The 23,043-nt window shown below is 44.3% G+C and overlaps 1 protein-coding gene across 2 annotated transcripts; it reads left to right on the top strand.

Moving 5' to 3' along the window:
- The first annotated feature begins 5,760 nt into the window (after positions 1-5,760).
- On the top strand, positions 5,761-22,112 carry LOC124147814 (monocarboxylate transporter 12-like). Of its 2 annotated transcripts, none has more exons than XM_046518598.2 (6): positions 5,761-5,820; positions 12,115-12,332; positions 13,312-13,455; positions 14,909-15,703; positions 16,915-16,965; positions 17,581-22,112. In XM_046518598.2, exons 2-6 carry the CDS (start codon positions 12,146-12,148, stop codon positions 17,700-17,702), a joined length of 1,299 nt encoding a protein of 432 aa, XP_046374554.2. In that variant the 5' UTR covers positions 5,761-5,820; positions 12,115-12,145; the 3' UTR covers positions 17,703-22,112. The 2 variants fall into 2 exon arrangements, with proteins under 2 accessions (XP_046374554.2, XP_046374555.2); XM_046518599.2 differs by lacking the exon at positions 5,761-5,820 and adding an exon at positions 9,505-9,558.
- The last annotated feature ends 931 nt before the right edge of the window (positions 22,113-23,043 follow it).

The following is a 23,043-nucleotide window of genomic DNA, read 5'->3' as shown; positions in this document are numbered from 1 at the left end:
TAACTGTCGGTTAAAGAGAACATACGAGTAACTTCGGTTATAAAGAACATACGAGGAACTGTCGGTTAAAGAGAGCATACGAGTAACTTCGGTTAAAGTGAACAAACGAGTAACTGTCGGTTAAAGAGAGCATACGAGTAACTGTCGGTTAAAGAGAACATACGAGTAACTTCGGTTATAAAGAACATACGAGGAACTGTCGGTTAAAGAGAGCATACGAGTAACTTCGGTTAAAGAGAACATACGAGTAACTGTCGGTTAAAGAGAACGTACGAGGAACTGTCGGTTAAAGAGAACATACGAGTAACTTCGGTTAAAGAGAGCATACGAGTAACTTCGGTTATAAAGAACATACGAGGAACTGTCGGTTAAAGAGAGCATACGAGGAACTGTCGGTTAAAGAGAGCATACGAGTAACTGTCGGTTAAAGAGAGCATACGAGTAACTGTCGGTTAAAGAGAGCATACGAGTAACTGTCGGTTAAAGAGAACGTACGAGGAACTGTCGGTTAAAGAGAGCATACGAGTAACTTCGGTTATAAAGAACATACGAGTAACTGTCGGTTAAAGAGAGCATACGAGTAACTGTCGGTTAAAGAGAACATGCGAGTAACTTCGGTTATAAAGAACATACGAGGAACTGTCGGTTAAAGAGAACATGCGAGTAACTGTCGGTTAAAGAGAACATACGAGTAACTGTCGGTTATAAAGAACATACGAGTAACTGTCGGTTAAAGAGAGCATACGAGTAACTTCGGTTAAAGAGAACATACGAGTAACTGTCGGTTAAAGAGAACGTACGAGGAACTGTCGGTTAAAGAGAACATACGAGTAACTTCGGTTATAAAGAACATACGAGGAACTGTCGGTTAAAGAGAGCATACGAGTATCTTCGGTTAAAGAGAACATACGAGTTACTGTCGGTTTAAGAGAGCTTGTGAATACTTATCGGATAAAGAGAGCATACGAGTAAATGTCGGTTACAAGGAACGTGCGAGTTGCTGTCGGTCCGTGAATATCCGAGAAGGGTAGTAAAAACGAAAGTTCTAATTACAGATCTATTGCACTCACAAGCTGCTTAGCCAAAGCACTGGAAAAATGTATCTTTAAATAGGTATTCAACTTCCTTAGAGATAATGAAATTCTAAGTACTCTCCAGTCGGGTTTTATCCCTTGTGATTCAACGACGTACCAACTGATCTACTTGCATGACTCTATTTTAAAAGCCGTTGATGATGGTAAGGAAGTTAGGGCAGTCTTTTGTGATATAAGTAAGACTTTTGATAAGGTTTGGCACCGTAGATTAGTAAACAAACTAGAGACTTATGGTATCAAGGGAACGTTATTAAAATGGTTTGAAAGTTACTTGATGGATAGAATTTAAAGAGTAGTTACCAACGGATATAAATCCAAATTAAACTTTATACTGGTTGGAGTACCACAAGGGTCTGTTCTTGGTCCGCTGTTGTTCTTGATTTACATAAATGATGTAGTTGATAAAATAAATAGAGAATCTCTTCCGAGTGTCTTTTGAATGGGAGCCAGTTTTGGATGATAAATAGTAATATCCGACTCTTTGCTGACGATACATCCCTGTATATCGATGTCGAAAACCTGGGCACAGCAGCCTCAGCGTTAAACAATGATCTGATCGAAATCTCCAACTGGGCTGAAACGTGGCAAGTGAAGTTTAACCCTGAAAAACCCAGAAGTATTTCAAGACGGTACTGTTAAATAAACCAAATCTCCTAATGGATGGAATCATTGTGAAAGAAGTTGAAATGCATAAACATTTAGGCGTAGTTCTCAAGCGTGATACTCACTGGCATTCTCATATAGATAGTATTGTATTAAGAGTCAGTCCGATGATAAACGTGATTTAGAAGTTTAAAATACCGCCGCTCTTGGAAAAGTCTCGAAATTATGTATAAATCATTCATCATACCAATATTCGATTATTGTAGTATACTTTGGAATAATTGTTCTAAAGATCACGGAAAAATTAAATCTGGATGTTTTAAGAACCATATGTGATGATGCAACAAGGAGCACAAGCCACACACAATTGTATACAGAAACAAATCTGAAACTATCGTCACTCTTTATTCTACAAAATGGCCAACAATTTAGCGCCAGCTTATCTCTGCAACCTAATCCCAGTTCAAGTTAACGCTCGCAGTGATTAGAACCTCGCAACTCCTCAGACCTCCAAATGATAAGATGTAAGACAACACTACGCAAAATCCTTTTTACCTAACTCCACAAAATTATGGAATAATCTATCTGAAGAATTAAATCTAGTGGCTCTTACTCAGAGTTTCCAAATGTATTATCGTGTAATAACAATTACAAATATTTCTTTAATACAGATTTTGGAACCACACTCCGCCAAATTTTCCACTGCCGCCTCAGACTCGGATGTAGCGACCTAAACGGACATAAATTCGATAGATTCATAACTGACAGCCCAGATTGTTCCTGTGGTCAGCACTATGAAGACCCGCGACACTACTTCTTTGTTGCAATTATGATCAAATTAGAAGAACTTATTATATTATATGAAAGGATATGATATAGATACAGTACTTTACGGATGTGAAGGCCTATCATCTGAAGCAAATCAAGAAATTCGTCTATCTGTCCATACTTTCATCACAAATTCTGGTAGATTTAGACTTAAATAATACATCAAACTCTCACATATAATATATATTACGTATCTTGTGTATATTATGTAGTACTTTATACAACGAAAAACAATTCTGACTATCAAAACCGGACACTATTGATTATGCTTGATAACTGACCACCATGGTATTTTTGTGTATACTAAATATTTTGTAAACGCATTGACCATCTTTGTTACATGAATTCTGTGAAGGCAGAGGTATTTAAATAAGCGCTGTCTTGTTTACCGATCCCAATTTTCAGTTGAAATAAAGATATGTTTAAACCATATCCTTCTGTCGTCAGTGATTTGCATGTGACATTGATACGAATATGACTTTCCCTAACTTTTGTTATACACATGTATATGTGCAAAGATGAGGGCCCAAAAAGGCGGGATCCCTCTAAAACTGACGCAACTGAAAGTTTATACATTTATAGTTTATACCACCCCCTCCCTCTCTAACCAATCCACCCCCTTCAACCACCCCTTCCTCCCAAACGACCCCACCCCATTCAACCACCCCTTCCTCTCTAACCCCCAAACCCCCTTCAACCATCCCCTCCCTCTCAAACGACCCCACCCCATCCAACCACCCCCTCCCTCTCAAACGACCCCACCCCATTCAACCATCCCCTCCCTATCTAACCACCCCACCACCTTCAACTACCCCCTCCCTCTCTAACCAACCCACCCCCTCCCTCTCAAACGACCCCACCCCATTCAACCATCCCCTCCCTATCTAACCAACCCACCCCCTCCCTCTCAAACGACCCCACCCCATTCAACCATCCCCTCCCTCTCTAACCAACCCACCCCCTCCCTCTCAAACGACCCCACCCCATCCAACCACCCCCTCCCTCTCTAACCACCCCACCACCTTCAACTACCCCCTCCCTCTCTAACCAACCCACCCCCTCCCTCTCAAACGACCCCACCCCATCCAACCACCCCCTCCATCTCTAACCAACCCGCCCCCTTCAACAACCCTCTTCCTCTCTAACCACCCAAATCCCTTCAACCACCCCCTCCTTCTCTAACCAACACTCTCTCGAACTCACACCATCTCGATCCAACCCCCTCCCTCTCTAACCACTACATCCCCTTCAACCATCATCACCCTCTCTAACCACCCCGCCCTCTTCAACCGTCCCCTCCCTCTCCAACCACCCCACTCTATCGAACAACGAACACCATCTCGAACCACCCCCTCTCTAACCACCACAACCCCTCGAACCACCCTTTCCTCTCTAACCACCCCCCTCTCTCGAACTACTCACACCTTCTCGAACAAACCCTATCCCTCTCTAAACCACCCACACCCCCTTCAACCATCCCCTCCCTCTCTCTCTAACCACTCCCTCTCTTTAGAACCACTCACACCATCTCGAACCTTCCCCCTCCCTCTCTAACAAACCCACCCCTTCAACAACCCCCTCCCTCTCTTACCACCACCACTCCCACCCACCCCCCTCTCGAACCACTCACACCATCTCGAACCAAGCCACTCCCTCTATAACCACCCCACTCCCTTCAACCATCCTCTCCCTCTTACCACTCCCTCCCTATCTAACCACTCCCTCCCTCTCTAACCACTCCCTCCCTCTCTAACCACTCCCTCCCTCTCTAACCACTCCCTCTCAGACCACCCCACTCCCTTCAACCATCCTCTCCCTCTTACCACTCCCTCCCTATCTAACCACTCCCTCCCTCTCTAACCACTCCCTCCCTCTCTAACCACTCCCTCTCAGACCACCCCACTCCCTTCAACCATCCTCTCCCTCTTACCACTCCCTCCCTATCTAACCACTCCCTCCCTCTCTAACCACTCCCTCCCTCTCTAACCACTCCCTCCCTCTCTAACCACTCCCTCTCAGACCACCTCACTCCCTTCAACCATCCTCTCCCTCTTACCACTCCCTCCCTATCTAACCACTCCCACCCTATCTAACCACTCCCTCCCTCTCTAACCACTCCCTCCCTCTCTAACCACTCCCTCCCTCTCTAACCACTCCCTCCCTCTCTAACCACTCCCTCACAGACCACCCCACTCCCTTCAACCATCCTCTCCCTCTTACCACTCCCTCCCTCTCTAACCACTCCCTCCCTCTCTAACCACTCCCTCTCAGACCACCCCACTCCCTTCAACCATCCTCTCCCTCTTACCACTCCCTCCCTCTCTAACCACTCCCTCCCTCTCTAACCACTCCCTCCCTCTAACTAGACTACTGTGCAAAGAGGCGTTATAGGAAAGTCACTTCACTCCGGGTTAGAATTGGTCCCCAGCAACTGTAAATGGCGACGTAGTGCATCAGGTGGCCCGGCTCAGTGGCTTGATCACTGGCATATCTGGGTTAGACTGACGTATTTACAGTACGCCGTCATATAGCTTGGATATAACCGACGTAATGGAACTTCTCTGAGAAAACTGTGAATGAGAAACCGACACATAACATCTGTTCTGGCCTGACAGTAATTTACAGGTCCGTAAATCCCCTTCAACCACCCCTCCCTCTCTAACCACCCCGTCCCCTTCAACCACCCCTCCCTCTCTAACCACCCCGTCCCCTTCAACCACCCCTCCCTCTCTAACCACCCCGTCCCCTTCAACCACCCCCTCCCTCTCTAACCACCCCGTCCCCTTCAACCACCCCCTCCCTCTCTAACCACCCCGTCCCCTTCAACCACCCCCTCCCTCTCTAACCACCCCGTCCCCTTCAACCATCCCTCCCTCTCTAACCGTCCCGTCCCCTTCAACCATCCCTCCCTCTCTAACCACCCCGTCCCCTTCAACCACCCCCTCCCTCTCTAACCGTCCCGTCCCGACACGTACCTAAAAACCTTCATATCATAATACACATATTGCACGTTCGTAGGCCGGACTTTAATTTCTGATGAAAGAGCCTGGAATGGATAATTCTCGATATGTTGAAATATTATGTTGTATAAATACAAAACCTTCTTATTATAGTGCACACATGACAATATCGTCAAACGAGACTTGAAGGACTTATCTTATTCGAGATGTGTAACTGCGCAGGAGCATTATCACCTAAACCTCACGTGACAGATGTTGCAGGCGGATATTTTCACCAGAGGGACACACTGCGCGTTACACCGGTTCATTGTAAACGCATTCGAACAAAGGCAATGGTAAGTGGTAGTGTTACATTGTGCTTTTATCAGAGTGTTTTTGTTTCTGCAAACCGTTCTATTATTCTTTACGTTACGTGGTCACATGCGACCAGTGTGCGAGTCCTGATTGTACGATTTTAGACCAAATTAACTACCAACAACGGTACATGACACCGATTTCTGTCTCAGCTCATCCAGTGTTTGTTTATCAGTGTACACAAACGGGTGAAAATCTAGAGCAAGCTTAAGCTGATATGAAAGGGCAATTTCAAGTACAACGTTGCTGTGTGTGTGTGTGTGTGTGTGTGTGTGTGTGTGTGTGTGTGTATACGGGTAGCGGCGAAACCTCCCTCTCACGTCTCTGGTCAGTATGTCAGCTTATATCACTACTCCCCGTAAACAACTGAGTTTCGCCAGGCAAAACATTGATTAATAGGATGATCGTACACGATTCTTCGTACAATGATAAACAATCAGCGATATAATTATGCACGACATGCATGAGGTACTGTGCAGCTGTTCTGAACCAGAATGCACAAAGCCTTACATCATTTGTTATGCGTACTGTTTATTCGTTCGTTTGTTTGCTTGTTTAACGCCGCACTCAACAATATTCCAGCTATATGACGGCGGTCTGTAAATAATCAAGTCTGGACCAGACAACCCAGTGATTTACATCATGAGCATCGATCCACGCAATTGGGATACGATGACATGCATCAACCAAGCCTGACCACTCGATCCAGTTAGTCGCCTTTTACGACAAGCATGGGTTGCTGATGATCTATTCTAACCCGGATCTTCACGGGTCTCATGCGTACTGAATATCCCATTATTGAACAGCCCATTATTACATCGTTCCAGTGTGGGAAGTTCGTATGGGCGTCTGGGTTTACTAGCGAAATTTTCTGACACTAGACCATTCCACGGTCCCTACAAATAACTACTGATTTAGTCTGTGTCTTCCGTGTAATTATTGATGGATCGCGTCCTTTTGCCGCGAAAAGGATCAGCCGAACGTGCGCTTAAATTCCGATTATTGACTTTAGTCGGTCAAAACTCTACTTGTAGGTTTAAACAAATCGCTGATGACTTGTGTTCCCGTCACTTTGGTAATCCACAATTTCTCGACATTTCAATTATTTTTATTTCTCGTTAATTCATTTTTTTTTTTCATAATTTAAAAGAATGTGAGAAAATATAATTGGTATAACGAGAAAAAAATCTAAATTTTACGGGTTTTTTAATAAACTTGAAATAACGAGAAAATAATCGAAGTTACGAGAAAGAACTCAAAATTTCGAGAAACTAACTGAAAAAAACGAGAAATTTCGATTTGAAAAGAATATATAACTTTACCACCAAAGTGGCACCATTAGGCTTTCGTAACATGCAGTAGGAAGAAGAATTCCCCCTCCACCGCCACCCTCACCCCCGAACTTTATACCGAGACGGGCAATTACAGCCGGGGAAACCTGAAAAGAGAAACACCGTTTGAGGCAATTACTAATATTCCAGTTGATGAGGAGGCTGGGCACGTGACCTTCACCGTGCATGGTTACCTCCCTTAGAACACGAGGGTACAATTGCCCATATTTAACTAGACGCGTAGTGAATATTTTACCCTCCCTCATCCAGTATATTCCTATACCCAAATTTCGCCGAGGGGATTCCGGGAAAGACTATCAGTCCCCAAGAACCTTGTCGTAAGAGGCGACTTAATGGATCGGGTGGTTAGGCTCAGTGACTTGGTTGATTGCATGTCACGGTATCCCAACTGCGTAGATCGGTGCGCATGATGTCAATCACTGGATTGTCTGATCCAGATTTAGTTATTGCGTTCAACACCAAAAGAACAAATACAAAAAACATAAAACTCACTCACTCTCCTACTTGATATTTTTCATCTTCCCGGTTAGAAATGGTCTTTAGTACCAATTATTTTCGTAAGAGGCGACTGAAGGGATCGGGAGGCCGGAATCACTGACGTGGTTGATGCACGTTCTTATATCGCTGTGTAATTTATTGTTGAGCAATTTTGTAATTGTATTACAATGTTTCTGTTGAGATTCAGTAGAAGTTCATAGTATTGCGCTTTGACAGTGGTTAGTTGTCAGGAATGTTGAACTAGCTAATGTAAGCAGTGGCGTGGAAGTTACTATATTTAGATGTTTTGGTACCACTCAAGTATAATCTGGAATCTTCATGTACAGCTAGACTGATCCAGCATGGATAAGAACATTCTAGAAAGTATTTAGACTACATGTATGTTATTGGAAAATGTATTGGAAGAGTTATTGGAAAATGTATAGGAAGAGTGTATACCCATTTTATATACCGGAGTTTTTGTGTAGTCAGATTCAGTGAACAACATACTACATGTGCGTTTCTTTTTTTGAAGAGTGTATATAAAGGGGCAAGTGCGTGCATCTCCCATCTCATATTACATCAAACCAGCGGATGTGTGAAGATCATTGTGTTCACCCGGGATATCCCGCCTCGGCCAATTTTGGAAGCTTGACTACTGTTGCTGAGTGCTTTATTATCACTCCATGGTCTAGTGGTAGAGCGTCCGCCCGGAGAACGGAAGGTCCGGGGTTCGATCCCCGGCCGCGTCATACCAAAAGACGTTAAAAGATGGTACTTGTTGTTACCCTGTCTGACGCTCGGCATTAAGGGGCAAAAACAAGGACTGGTCGGCTAGGAGTCAGTATACTGTGTCTGAGTGGGGTATTCATGTTAAACTGCGGCATGGTATCTCCGTGAGCTAGCACTATGAATCGGCACCAGTCCGGACTAGTACAAGCAGCCACACACACACGTGCAATAATGGACGCGACGTTAAACCCCATTTCACATCACCTATTATCACTTATGTTTTTGCTATTACTATTGCTTTGTGTGTTATACAGCTATTGTCCCGTCATTGAATTTTATACTGCCACTCCATTGTGTACTGCCATTGTAATTACTTTGTAGTACTTTGTATTGATTTATAAACCTAGTTTATTAAACAATTGTTACTTGTATACCATTTCATCTTTATTTGCTGGTTTCACACTAAATCCCTTTACGTACAGAATTCTGGGCAAACATAATGTACTGCTACTTCATCAGCTATCATAATAGGCGCATATACATTTAAGCATGACTGAAGAGCAGATGGCATTTAAACAAAAAGTTGATAAAATTTGAATTGATGAATTTATTCAAGCAGATCTATTAATCAAACCAGTGTTGTATTGTTTATCTTGTATTGCTAACATGCAACTGTTTGGTCTAAAAGGATTTCAACATGACAACAATTCGTTATCTCTATTATTAAATAGGCGTGTTTATCAGCTGTTGCATTAAACTAGGACACCCAGTCACTTTGACCCCTGCATACGTGCAAAGTTTTCTGTGCAGTTCATACCTCGGAATACCATGGCGGTAAGTGAGCCAGTCAGTTGTTTGTATGTTCGTTTGTTTGCTTGCTTCTTTGTTCGTGTGTTTGTTTGCTTGTTTGTTTGTTTGTTTGTTTAACACCGCACTCCAGCTATATGGCGGTGTCTGTTATTAATCGAGTATGGACCAGACAATCCAGTGATTAGGATATCATGAGCATCGATCCACGCAATTGGGATACGATGACATGCATCACCAAGTCAGCGAGCCTGACCACCCGATCCCGTTAGTCGCCTCTTACGACAAGCATAGTCGCCTTTTACGGCAAGAATGGGTTGCTGAAGACCTATTCTACCCCGGAATCTGCTAGTGAATTGGATCCTGTTCCATTTTCTAGCTATTTCACGGGGTAATCGAAGTTTTTCAGTATGTTATATTTTGTTGTCCTTATAGACTTTTTAAGAAAAAGTAGCATCCATGTTACATGTATGTATTTATTTACGTTCAACGAAAGAGGGAATGGCATCCTGGTGTGTCCAACGACGAAACGATACTCAATTATCTTCTACTTACGGCAAAATATTATGTGTATGAATGTAAAATTCTCTGTACATTTACTAACTATATTTTGTAGCTAGAGATCCATGTACAAATTATTAATAAATATCAGAAAATGGACCGTGTATCGAAAGAGCGAATATCAGAAGCGCTTCGCTAATGTCCACTAAGCCTGCACATATTATGACTTGTTAGGCCAGCGATGTGGTACTGGGTGTGGGGTGGGGATGGGGTGGGGATGGGGTGGGGGTGGCTGCTCTTGTGAGATTGTGACACCTATAATAAAAATGAAAAACATTTGAAAAAAGACATGCAGACCCAAATCGACCGACCTGTCTAAGTTGCCACTCGAACGGGTTGCACATGTGAGATGACATAATACTGTTAAAAGACGTAACCAAATGATACTTGTTGTTGCCTTGCCTAGTGTTAGGCATTACCGGCATAAAACAAAGACTAGTTGGCTCGGAGTCAGTATCATGAGTGGGGTATCCATGCTGAACTGCCGCACGGAATCTCAAATAGTTTAGCACTATAAAACCGGCATTAGCCTGAACTAGGACAAGACGTCACACTCACTCGCTTACTCCTGCACCATGACCGTGGAATATATTTATTTTATTTTATTTTTAGAGTCGAGAAGGATATTGTGTAATATAAGATTTCAGAGACTAAATGTTAGTCTATACTCGCTATATAACTGAAGTAATCTTCTACGGGACTTTACCTTATCACACCTCGCCGAGAAGGCTTCACTCAGGCTTCACACACTACCAACCTTTCTCGAACCCATGCTTTCCCTGTAAGGAGCCAGCGCGTCAACCCTGTCTGCCCACCAACAACATGGAGTCTCCGAGTGGTCGTAATACCCCGTTATACCGCTTTCGGGATTCTGTCAGCGTCCAACGTCTTACAAGTAATGTCTGTGTATACCTTCCCATACCACCAACACTAATGAATAAATAGGCGCTATAAAGTATATATATATAGGCGCAAACGTAAAACAACGCCCAGCCTAAACTGGATTTCTAACCCCAAACGTAGTAACGTTGATACTTTTGTTTATGTCTTTGGGAATACCATCATATTTCATTTTGAAAAGGTTTACGACTGACCATGTTTTCCAGATGAATTTACTTTCTTTATTTAATAATCAGGTTGGTTCGAGATTGCAGACTAACGGAAAATCAACCAACTTCTCCCTTACATTCTTACTATATCAATAACACGATAGTTTTAATGAAACAGAAATTCAAATTGACCAACGAAGAAAGTAATTTATCAACAATAAGTGTATTCGGCGTCACGACAGTCGTCGCTTGTTTGTAAACATAACGGTCATTCGGTTGCGAGTTCAACTCCAAGCATGGTTGTGGCCACCTATTCAGAGTGGGGAGTTTTGACTGGTGGCAGCGATAGTATAGAGAGCTCCGCGAACGGGCTATCGCTGTGAGGAGCTTGCCACCTGAGGTTATTACGAGTTATGTCCCTTCCATGTTCCTCTGCTGACCAATCACATTCCGCCTATCATATCAACTTGCTTTAAACAAAATAGCGGCGCCCGTCAAGACGATCAAGATCTCTTTGGCAATAAAAGGGTCTTACATCGCTAAGTGTATCAAATTACTTGGGCACCTTGATTAAAAACATGAAAAGATTTGTAAAATATCTTGTCAACGCCGGGACAGGACACATGCTTTGCAAATCCTGCACTCGACCGAAATCTGCACGGCAGTTTACGAACCGGATGTCGATTTCGTTACACGATTTTGATTGGATTATGCATAGACTCCTTAGTCCATCTCAAATATAATTCCGTAATTCCAACCTAGTTCGGCAATGGTGGAAACTGGGCTTTTATAGTCAGGCAACTCCCTTGCTTCGGGAAGATGTCAAACACCACCACTCACAATGGTGATGGTAGAATTCTGTCTTCCCATGTTAGGCCCTCCGTGGTATACCTAATTAATGTGTAGCACCAGCGCTAAATTCAACTCTTTGACTCTGGTGGTTGATGGAGCCATGCTTGTTCCGGGCGATTCGTCACTGTCTTGTTCTCATGAAGTAGCGCTCACATCAACAGGTCCTCGGAGCCTGACGCTGTTGCTAATCAGATGGGGCGATAGGGTGCTAAAGTAGTTAAAGTGTTATGGACTTTCCCTTGTCTCTAAATATAGCACATGATGCCATATACGTAAAGATGGATTGTGACATCATCCCTGAATGGGGATATCGTGAAAGGGGTGACAAAAGTTAATTGAGTATGGATATGCCATTGAGTTAACATGAAAAAAGAGAGTTCCAGAACTGTCTTTGGAACAACTACTCAGGATAGTTCATGCCTATTGTGCATACATTTCATTACAGTGGCACGGAATGACCCAGATGGGATAACAACATGGCCAACCATCTCGAGCCTTGGGCATGGGTAGTGGTAGTGACGTCACTTTGTGCGCTTTTTCTCAACACGAGCCTTTCAGTTATTGCTGGCGTCATGCACGTGGCTCTTCTAGAGACGTATCAAGATGACGTCACACTGACGTCGTGGATTGGCTCTCTCTACTCCTGCATGTTTGCACTTTCAGGTATTTTCTTAGTATATGCTCCATATGACCCAATATGGTGAAGATCCGGGGTAGAATAGGTCTGAGAGGCGACTATGCTTGTCGTAAGAGGCGACTAACGAGATCGGGTTGTCAGGCTCGCTGACTTGGTTGATGCATGTCATCGTATCCCAGTTGCGTGGATCGATGCTCATGTTGCCAATCACTGGATTGTCTGGTCCAAACTCGGCTATTTACAGACCGCAGTCATATAGTGTGGCGTTGAAGAACTGACAAACAAACAAATCAAGTGCAATAAGACAGTCTACTGTCTAGTACAATATGACACACACCGCTGTCATATAGCTGGAATATTGCTGAGTGCGGCGTTAAAGCACTAACAAACAAATGAATCAAGTGCAATAAGACAGTCTACTGTCTAGTATAATAGGACACAGACCGCTGTCATATAGCTGGAATATTGCTGAGTGCGCGTTAAACAACTAACAAACAAATCAAGTGCAATAAGACAGTCAACTGTCTAGTACAATAGGACACAAATCGCTGTCATAATGCTGGAATATTGCTGAATGCGGCGTTAAACAACAAACAAATCAAGTGCAATAAGACAGTCTACTGTCTAGTACAATAGGACACAGACCGCCGTCATATAGCTGGAATATTGCTGAATGCGGCGTTAAACAACAAGCAAACAAATCAAGTGCAATAAGACAGTCTACTGTCTAGTATAATAGGACACAGTCCGCCGCTGCTTGTACTAGTCAGGACTAATGCTGATTTGTTTAGTGCTAGCTCACTGAGATACCATGTCGCAGTTGAATACCGGTACCCCACTTAGACACAGTATATACTGACTCCGAACCGATCAGTCCTTAAGCTTATGTTAGCCCCTTAATGCCAATCGCCAGTCAGGGCAACAACAAGTACCATATTTTAACGTCTCGTTTGGGAACGAAACAATAGTTAAAAAGTCTTATTCGAGTTTTCCTTTGCATTTCAGGCCCCGTGGCCAGCTTCATCATTAATAGATGGAACTGCCGATGTTGCGTCATAGTAAGCGGCGTGCTGGGACTCGCTGGGTTTGCCCTCAGCAGCCTCGCTAGCGACATACGGTGGCTGTTCCTCACGTATGCCCTGATGGCGGGTGAGTCAGGTCATAGACGGTGGAGGGGGACACGTGTGCGGGGTGGCTGTTCTTCACGTATGCCCTGATGGCGGTTGAGTCAGGTCATAGACGGTGGAGGGGGCACGGGTGTGGGGGTGGCTCTTCCTCACGTATGCCCTGATGGCGGGTGAGTCAGGTCATAGAAGGTGGAGGGGGACACGTGTGTGGGGATGGCTGTTCCTCACGTATGCCCTGATGGCGGGTGAGTCAGGTCATAGACGGTGGAGGGGGCACGGGTGTGGGGGTGGCTCTTCCTCACGTATGCCCTGATGGCGGGTGAGTCAGGTCAAAGACGGGGGGGGGGGGGGGGGGGGGGGGGGCTGTTCGTCACGTATACCCTGATGGCGATTGAGTCAGGTCATACATGGAGACGGTGGAGGGGGCAACAGAGGGGGTCACGGGAGTTGTTTTATTTTAGGGGGGGGGGGGGGGGGGTCTTCCTCACGTATGCCCTGATGGCGGGAGATTCAGGTCATGGACGGTGTGGGTGAGGTATGCGTATAACACCTACACTAGCATAGCATGATCTTAATATCATATATATTGTTACTATCTGTAAGGGGTTTCAGGAGTAGCATTTCAGAAGTGTTACACAACAAACGTACTTCAAAATTACCCTATCCTTTTTCAGTTTCAACAAAATCAGTAAATGCGCTATCGTGTCCCCGGGTTGTCTGATCCATCACTTGATTATCTGGTCAAGACTCGATTACAGGCCGCCGCCGCCGCAATTCAGGAGTAGTGTTGTTCAGAATCAGGCAACATCCACCGACCTTTGTTATGCAAATTGTAGGAATGGCGGATGCCACATGGAAGTCAAAACATGATCACCCTTTTCGTAAACAACTGATAGCATCACTCATTTTCAGTGGTCCATTCCTATAATTTTCACCGTTAGTTTGTCTTTAACCCCTAATGGAAATCATTTCGACTGATAATCTAGATTGATCATTCTCTGGCGTTGACGCTTCATGTGCAAAAGTTCAGATCTATTTTCTTTCGTCAGTATTTCTTGGATCAACCCAGGGAGTAAGTTGTTGTAATCAGAGACAAGTGTCAAAAGTGAGTGAGTTGGGTTTAACGTCGCTTTTAACAGTATTCCAAATATATCACGGCGTGTCAGCTTAATGTGGGTGGAAAGCCCGAGGTGATGCAGGTCTCAGACGTTTACCACTTCAGTGAAACCCACGAGCACGGGTATGGTGCTGACAAACCTAGAAACGTAGTTGGGGCGAACCGGGATTCGACCCAACAATCATAGGTTTCTGGCGTGCCCAAGGGATGCAACTCTGCACAGCGAATCGCGGCGCAAATAGCGCAAATAGCAAACTCGGTGATAAAGAAGCATGGATATTTCCAAACCTTATTGTTCTCTTATAGATGAAATAAAACGATGTAATTCTCTCTCTAAATATATAATTTGTACTCCTAGGTCTAGGCCAAGGATTGTGCTACACCGGCTGTCTCGTACTGCTTGGGTTTTACTTCAAGAATCAGACCAGTCTAGCCACCGGGATAGGGATAGTTGGCTGTGGTCTCGGCAACTTTCTTCTCCCCCCTCTAACACAGTGGCTCTTGGACGGGTATGGACTCAAAGGAACCTTCCTTCTCCTCGGAGCACTGTCCTTCCAGTCTTGCGTCTGTGGTTCTCTCATGAGACCTCCCCTACACGAGCGTACAAGACACCAAGCAGAGCGGAAAGCCGGCCACGAGAACCTAGCCTCAAGGTGTCAATCCTGCTTCAACAAAGCCAGGACGTGCTCGAAGCCAATCTTCCTAAACACCACTTTTTCCTTGTACCTGTTGAGCGTCATGTCGTTTACAATCGGATGCTCCACCCTCAAGCTCTACCTCCCTGATTTCGTGATGAAGCAGGGGGCCACCTTCCAGCATGCTTCATCCCTAGTATCAGTCATCGGTGTCGGCAGCATCCTGTCCAGGGTCTGCCTCGGTTTTGCGGCAACGGAACCAAAGATTGGACCATCGCTTCTGTATTCTGGGACCAACGGTCTGACCGCTGTTCTTGTGTATCTCATATACCCCTTAACTCGGACGTCAATGTTGAGGGTTATATTTTCGTTTTGTTATGGAGTTTATAATGGAGGTAACTGGACCCTTTTCAGCCCGATAACGTATACCGTCGTGGGAGTAGATCATCTGGCATCCGCCACGGGCTTGGTGATGTTCACGTGCGGGATGGGCTACCTCATCGGGGGACCCATTGCAGGTAAGTGCGGAGACAGTTAGTGTATGGATTACTTTAGAGCACCGAGCAATGATTTGGTTCAGTGGGGGAGGTGAGGTGATTATTGCACTTATATTGCGACGTGCATGTACGTGTGTGTGTGTGTGTGTGGCTGCTTGTACTAGTCCGGACTGATGCCGATTTATAGTGCTAGCCTACTGAGATACCATGCCGCAGTTTGACATGAATACCCCACTCAGACACAGTATACTGACTCCTAGCCGACCAGTCCTTGTTTTAGCCCCTTAATGCCGAGCGCCAGACAGGGTAACAACAAGTACTATCTTTTAACGTCTTTTGGTATGACGCGGCCGGGGATCGAACCCCGGACCTTCCGTTCTCCGGGCGGACGCTCTACCACTAAACCACGGAGGCGGTTGGTTCAGTGGGAGTTGGTCATTTTGAATTGCCTGGTGTACCATTATATCCTGATAATGTGAGTGTGTGAGTATGGTTTTACGCCACTTTTAGCAATATTCCAGCACAATAACGGGGAGGAACACCAGAAATGGGCTTCACACATTGTACCCATGTCGGGAATCGAACCCGGGTCCTCGGCGGGACGAGCGAACGCCCTACTGCCCAATGCTGCTCGAGTTTTACACAGGATTACACATCTGCCAGAGCCGTGGGTTCGTGAGCGGAAAGTGAACAGTGCCGTTTGCACGAATCATTCACTTTACACACGTGTGTACTATTAGTAGGGCTAAGTATCTGGATGTATCGGGTATGGAAGGGAACATTTGTTTCGCCTCGCCCTTTGTTCCCGCAAGTACCTCTGAATCCGACCCGTGAAGATTCCGTGGTAGAATAGGTATTCAGCAACCCATGCTTGCCGTAAAAGGCGACTATGCTTGTCGTAAAAGGCGACTAACGGGATCGGGTGGTCAGGCTCGCTGACTTGGTTGATGCATGTTATCAATCCCAATTGCCTGGATCGATGCTCATGATATTAATCACTGGATTGTCTGGTCCAGACTCGATTATTTACAGACCGCCGTCATATAGCTGGAATATTGCTGAGTGCGGCGTTAAACAACAAACACACCAGCATCACAAGTAGGCACAGGGAACCTATACACGCGTATCCATCATATTCATCGTATTCATTCATGAATTACGAGGTGGAAGGTTAAAAGCGGCGTTAAACCCAACTCACTCACTCACTCACTCAACCTCACCCACTGTTTCAGGGATGCTGCTTGAGGCAACGGGGAATTACCACACCGCTTTCATGTTTTCAGGTGAGAATTTCAATGTTATAAATGTAATGGACGTCATGCATGACGCTTCACTCGGGAGAAATCAAAGTACAGTATGTGTTGAACATTGAGCTATATTTTGACCCTATCCTAAAGACACATTCCCTGCTTGTGCACGCACGCATACCATCTATCCCGACGCCCTTTCCCCTATCGACTCTACCACTAGGTGAGGTGAGGTGAAATTGGGTTTAACGTCGCGTCCAAGATTATTGCACTTATATAGCGACGTGCATGCACGTGTGTGTGTGTGTGGCTGCTTGTACTAGTCCGGACTGATGCCGATTCATAGTGCTAGCACACTGAGATACCATGCCGCAGTTTAACATGAATACCCCACTCAGACACAGTATACTGACTCCAAGCCGACCAGTCCTTGTTTTAGCCCCTTGATTCCGAGCGTCAGACAGGGTAACAGCAAGTACCATCTTTTAACGTCTTTTGGTATAACGCGGCCGGGGATCGAACCCCGGACCTTCCGCTCTCCGGGCGGACGCTCTACCACTAGACCACGGAGGCGGTCCGACTCTACCACAAACCTACTACCTATTTACATGTTGTTTCTAACATTCATTATGATGTTTCTTTTTTCCCCAGCCTCGTCTTTCCTCCTGACCTCTATATTTGGTTTACTGATGACCTGTGCGAGGTCAAGACCTCCGGACAGTGAGACATCACTGACCACGACCCTCCCGGAGAGAGAGGCCTTGACATCTTAAATGAAGCCAATGTTTGTGTCATGGTCCCATCCTAGTTGTCGAGGTGTTTTTCATTAATCAGAGGACAGTGAAACCTTGTTAGTCTGAGTCAATAGACTCAGTGCTACAACCAGTATAAGCCTATGTTAAAGTATCGGAGTTACTGTAGACGCAGTTCTACAACTAGTATAAGCCTATGTTAAAGTATCGGAGTTAAAATAGGCCTAGTGCTGCAACTAGTATAAGCTTATGTTTAAGTATCGGAGTTACTGTAGACGCATTTCTACAACTAGTATAAGCCTATGTTAAAGTATCGGAGTTAAAATAGGCCTAGTGCTGCAACTAGTATAAGCTTATGTTTAAGTATCGGAGTTACTGTAGACGCATTTCTACAACTAGTATAAGCTTATGTTAAAGTATCGGAGTTAAAATAGGCCTAGCGCTACAAATAGTATAAGCTTATCTAAAAGTATCGGGAGTTAAACTAGACCTAGTGCCACAATTAGTATAAGCTTATGTTTAAGTATCGGAGTTAAAATAGGCCTAGTGCTGCAACTAGTATAAGCCTATGCCTAAGTATCAGCGATAAAATAGACTCAGGGCTACAACTAGTATAAGCCTATGCTAAAGTATCAGGGATAAAATAGACGCAGGGCTACAACTAGTATAAGCCTATGCTAAAGTATCAGGGATAAAATAGACGCAGGGCTACAACTAGTATAAGCCTATGCCTAAGTATCAGCGATAAAATAGACGCAGTGCTACAACCAGTATAAGCCTATGTTAAAGTATCGGAGTTACTGTAGACGCAGTTCTACAACTAGTATAAGCCTATGTTAAAGTATCGGAGTTAAAATAGGCCTAGTGCTGCAACTAGTATAAGCTTATGTTTAAGTATCGGAGTTACTGTAGACGCATTTCTACAACTAGTATAAGCCTATGTTAAAGTATCGGAGTTAAAATAGGCCTAGTGCTGCAACTAGTATAAGCTTATGTTTAAGTATCGGAGTTACTGTAGACGCATTTCTACAACTAGTATAAGCTTATGTTAAAGTATCGGAGTTAAAATAGGCCTAGCGCTACAACTAGTATAAGCTTATCTAAAAGTATCGGGAGTTAAACTAGACCTAGTGCCACAATTAGTATAAGCTTATGTTTAAGTATCGGAGTTAAAATAGGCCTAGTGCTGCAACTAGTATAAGCCTATGCCTAAGTATCAGCGATAAAATAGACTCAGGGCTACAACTAGTATAAGCCTATGCTAAAGTATCAGGGATAAAATAGACGCAGGGCTACAACTAGTATAAGCCTATGCTAAAGTATCAGGGATAAAATAGACGCAGGGCTACAACTAGTATAAGCCTATGCCTAAGTATCAGCGATAAAATAGACGCAGTGCTACAACTAGTATAAGCCTATGCTAAATCATCAGGGATAAAATAGACGCAGTGCTACAACTAGTATAAGCCTATGCTAAAGTATCAGGGATAAAATAGTCGCAGTGCTACAACTAGTATAAGCCTATGCAAAATCATCAGGGATAAAATAGACGCAGTGCTACAACTAGTATCAGCCTATGCTAAAGCTTCAGGGATAAAATAGACGCAGTGCTACAACTAGTATCAGCCTATGCTAAAGCATCAGGGATAAAATAGACGCAGTGCTACAACTAGTATAAGCCTATGCAAAATCATCAGGGATAAAATAGACGCAGTGCTACAACTAGTATCAGCCTATGCTAAAGCTTCAGGGATAAAATAGACGCAGTGCTACAACTAGTATCAGCCTATGCTAAAGCATCAGGGATAAAATAGACGCAGTGCTACAACTAGTATCAGCCTATGCTAAAGCATCAGGGATAAAATAGACGCAGTGCTTCAACTAGTATCAGCCTATGCTAAAGCATCAGGGATTAAATAGACGCAGTGCTACAACTAGTATCAGCCTATGCTAAAGCATCAGGGATTAAATAGACGCAGTGCTACAACTAGTATAAGCCTATGCTAAAGCATCAGGGATAAAATAGACGCAGTGCTACAACTAGTATAAGCCTATGTTAAAATGCAAGTATCGTGAAAGATAGTAATCGGTATGATGTACAAAAGGATGGCAGAGAAGAATAGTGTGAAAACATAAACATAGCGCTGTTGTGCTTAATCAAAAGTACGTATTTTCAGGTCTGTATTTGTAACAAAAACGAATCTTAAAAGCGCTGACGGGGAGGCGTGGCTTAAGCCCCCTTTACACAGGGCTGCGACCTTTGTGCCGCCTTTGAGCGATCACAAACTGGTCAGGACGCTCAATGGTCGCCTAAACCCAGAAAATCATGTTTCTATGTAACTGCTCCAGCAGTTGTTCAGCAGTAACTGCTCGAGTTGTTCAGCGTGTGCAACCACACTGAAACACTGCAGGTACAAGCCCTATATTTATATGCAGGCTGAGGAGGCACTACAGGTAGCTCAAAGGAGGCAGAAAAGAGGCAGAAGCATTGCCATGGTGTCTCAAGGGTTGCCGCTGTCGCTGATGGAGGCACGGCGGTCGCCACAGTCATCGTTCAATGAACGCTGTTGGTCGCTCAAAGTAGGGAAAAGGGAGGCAGAAGTCTCGCCCAGATTGACGGGAAAATATTTCAGCAGAACGCATCTATTACCTGGCGACCATAGGGCGACCACTGTGCCTTCATTCTGCAACAAAGGCAATGTCTGTGCCCCTCTTCTGCCACCTTTGAGCAACCAACCTCCTCGGCGACCTTTGTGCGACTGTTTTGAACATGTTCAAAACTTCAGGGCGACCATGTCGTCCATGGCGATGTCTGAGGATGCCTCCTTTGAGCCTCCAACGACGACCTGGCAAATTTTATGGTCGCACACGGGAGGCACAAAGGTCGACATCCTGTGTAAAGGCCCCATTAATTAGCACGGCCGGCAAGATGGTGCCACCAGTCAGGGACAGAATACATGCCATCGTTTCATTATGTGTGGGCACGGACCTGTATAACCGTCCGTGGTGTGGGGGACTTTGTTTAAATTATAACACTCGTATGGATTCCATGTATGTCAACAGTATGGCTCGTGGGGTCGTGTCAAGTCACCTAGGTTTAACGTGAATTATATAATTTTAACATTGTAAGATATTCTCCTTTTTAATTTTTGAGGCGCATTTCCGTTATTGAAAGAAAGAGGGGTATATTTCCATCCTTTAATCCCATTTATACGAAGGAAAGTTCAGTGTACAGATGGTCATTGTTTAATTGTGGATAGGAGAATGTCTAAGAGTTGAGAGGGTGAAGAAAAGGTTAGATTTGCTGGGAACGTGTGCAGCCGACCATGACCGTGATCAGAGGCCTGCCTGCTAGAGCGTGAACGGAGGGGCGAACTTGTGCGACCAAGCGTGTAATTTTGGAGATAATTTCCTCCAACAAGACCATATATGGAGCTTCTGTATATAAAGGCTCCGCCTCCGCTGTATTTTCGTTTCAACTTTTGAAATTGACAGACGGGACAAAATGTAAATAAACCTTATTTACGCGCCGCTTTCGATGCTTTGAATACGATAATTGCATTAACGATGTTACGATCTATCCATATACCCATACACCATTTTCAATAATTCGAATCCCGGTTCGCCCCGATTAGGTTTCTAGGTTTGTCAGCACCATACCCGTGCTCGTGGGTTTCACCGAAGTGGTAAACGTCTGAGACCTGCATCACTTCGGGCTTTCCTCCCACATTAAGCTGACACGCCGTGATATAACTGGAATACTGTTAAAAGCGGCGTTAAACCCAACTCACTCACTCACTCATTCAAACAAGGACATCCCCATACAAACTGTGAGCCCTCTACGCCCCCTACACACGCCCCATCTACACAAACACCCCAACGACGACCACCGCCCAAGAAAGGGAAATCAAACAAAAACAGGGAACAGTGGACGATCACCAAAGCACATGACAGTGTTGTGGGGATGGGGAGGGGTCAAAATGAATATACCCGCATTTCGGCACTGTCATGATTAAATGGCCTTTTTTTAATTACAAAATATAAAGTCCTTTTTTCCATTTTGTCTTTTCGCGGAGGGTCATGAAAAATGTAATAAATTATCTGTCCCCAGCACGTCCATTGTTGTCAGACTTAGGACTGTCATACTGACAGTAACAACATATCTTTATTATATAGTGTACAGGATAAACTATAACATGAGAACTCAATGCGTATATTAATCTGACATCGTATGAACAGCTGGTGATTGTAACGACTGATAGGCCACCAGCGTATGCAGGGAGAACAATGAGGCCTGCCGGTATTGACGCGGTCTTGCGTGAATACTGTTGATAGATCGATAAAAGCTGGTCAGCGAAACCGATGCTGTTATTCCTGCAGACTTTAAAATAAAAATGCCGTCATTTTCTAACTGTGCATTGTATTATCTCATTTGATGTTGTTTGAGTGTTGTTTTACGCCGCTTTGAAAATAATTTGAGTTATTTGACGACGGATCATCTTAACATGGGAGGAAGCCCGAAGTGATGCAGGTCTTTGATGTTTACACTTTTGGTGAAACCCTCGTGTACGGGCATAGTGTTGATAAAACTATCAGGTACATTATCAGGGTGGAGCTTGGATTCGAACCATTCATAACATTATGGCACGCCTAAGGGACGCAACTCTGCACAGCGAATTACAGCGCCATAGACGATATTGCAACAATCTCCTTAAAACCAGATCTCAAAGCTTTGTTTAGCGATAGCGAGAACTAAGATCTGATTTTCATGAGATTGATATTGCAATCGATATTGAGGATATATTGAATCTTGAATCATGTGATCATATGTTGTCAGGGGTTCCCTCCCATAACGTCGACCTCCAAAATGCAGACCTCCAAAAAAGCAGTTAAAATTAGCTCACTAATTAATTGGGCCATGCTGGTCACACCTAATTAATGAATGGACTGGTCCACTTCCCCTGCTATGAGGGATTGTCAATATGTTGAGACAATGAACAGTAGTGGACAACAACAACATTGTCTTAAAAAACTCCTCCTTTCTTTAATCTGCTCCCGGTACATCACAAATCTTATTCAAACATTACCTTTAAACAAGTTGTGGGATTTGTGTAAGAATATACCAAATGTTCTCAATCACTAATACTTCCTTCTCTTGTGTATGGTATAACATATAAATATATTTGAACATGAGCTTCAACCTCGTCCAATTAAGCTATGGCCGGACTTACGAAAGTTGAGTATGTCTTGTCCCAGAAAGGTGCCCCACAAGTTCTCCTAGACGGCTACACGTATGCTAAGTACAGGCCGACATGGGTGGATGACGATGCCCGGTTCCCACCTCGACCGTGGATATACCATG

This window comes from Haliotis rufescens, unplaced genomic scaffold (genome assembly GCF_023055435.1).
Source record: "Haliotis rufescens isolate VD_foot unplaced genomic scaffold, xgHalRufe1.0.p SCAF_9, whole genome shotgun sequence".
In the NCBI taxonomy this organism is placed as follows: Eukaryota; Metazoa; Mollusca; class Gastropoda; order Lepetellida; family Haliotidae; genus Haliotis; species Haliotis rufescens.
Note: the sequence above shows the minus strand (reverse complement) of the source record. Positions and strands in the feature narration are given on the sequence as shown.

Coding starts and splice junctions, on each gene's coding strand:
- LOC124147814 (XM_046518598.2), top strand. CDS start 12,146: ATGGCCAACCATCTCGAGCCTTGGGCATGGGTAGTGGTAGTGACGTCA. Junction 12,333..13,311: donor CTGCATGTTTGCACTTTCAG/GTATTTTCTTAG, acceptor TTTGCATTTCAG/GCCCCGTGGCCAGCTTCATC. Junction 15,704..16,914: donor CATCGGGGGACCCATTGCAG/GTAAGTGCGGAG, acceptor CCACTGTTTCAG/GGATGCTGCTTGAGGCAACG.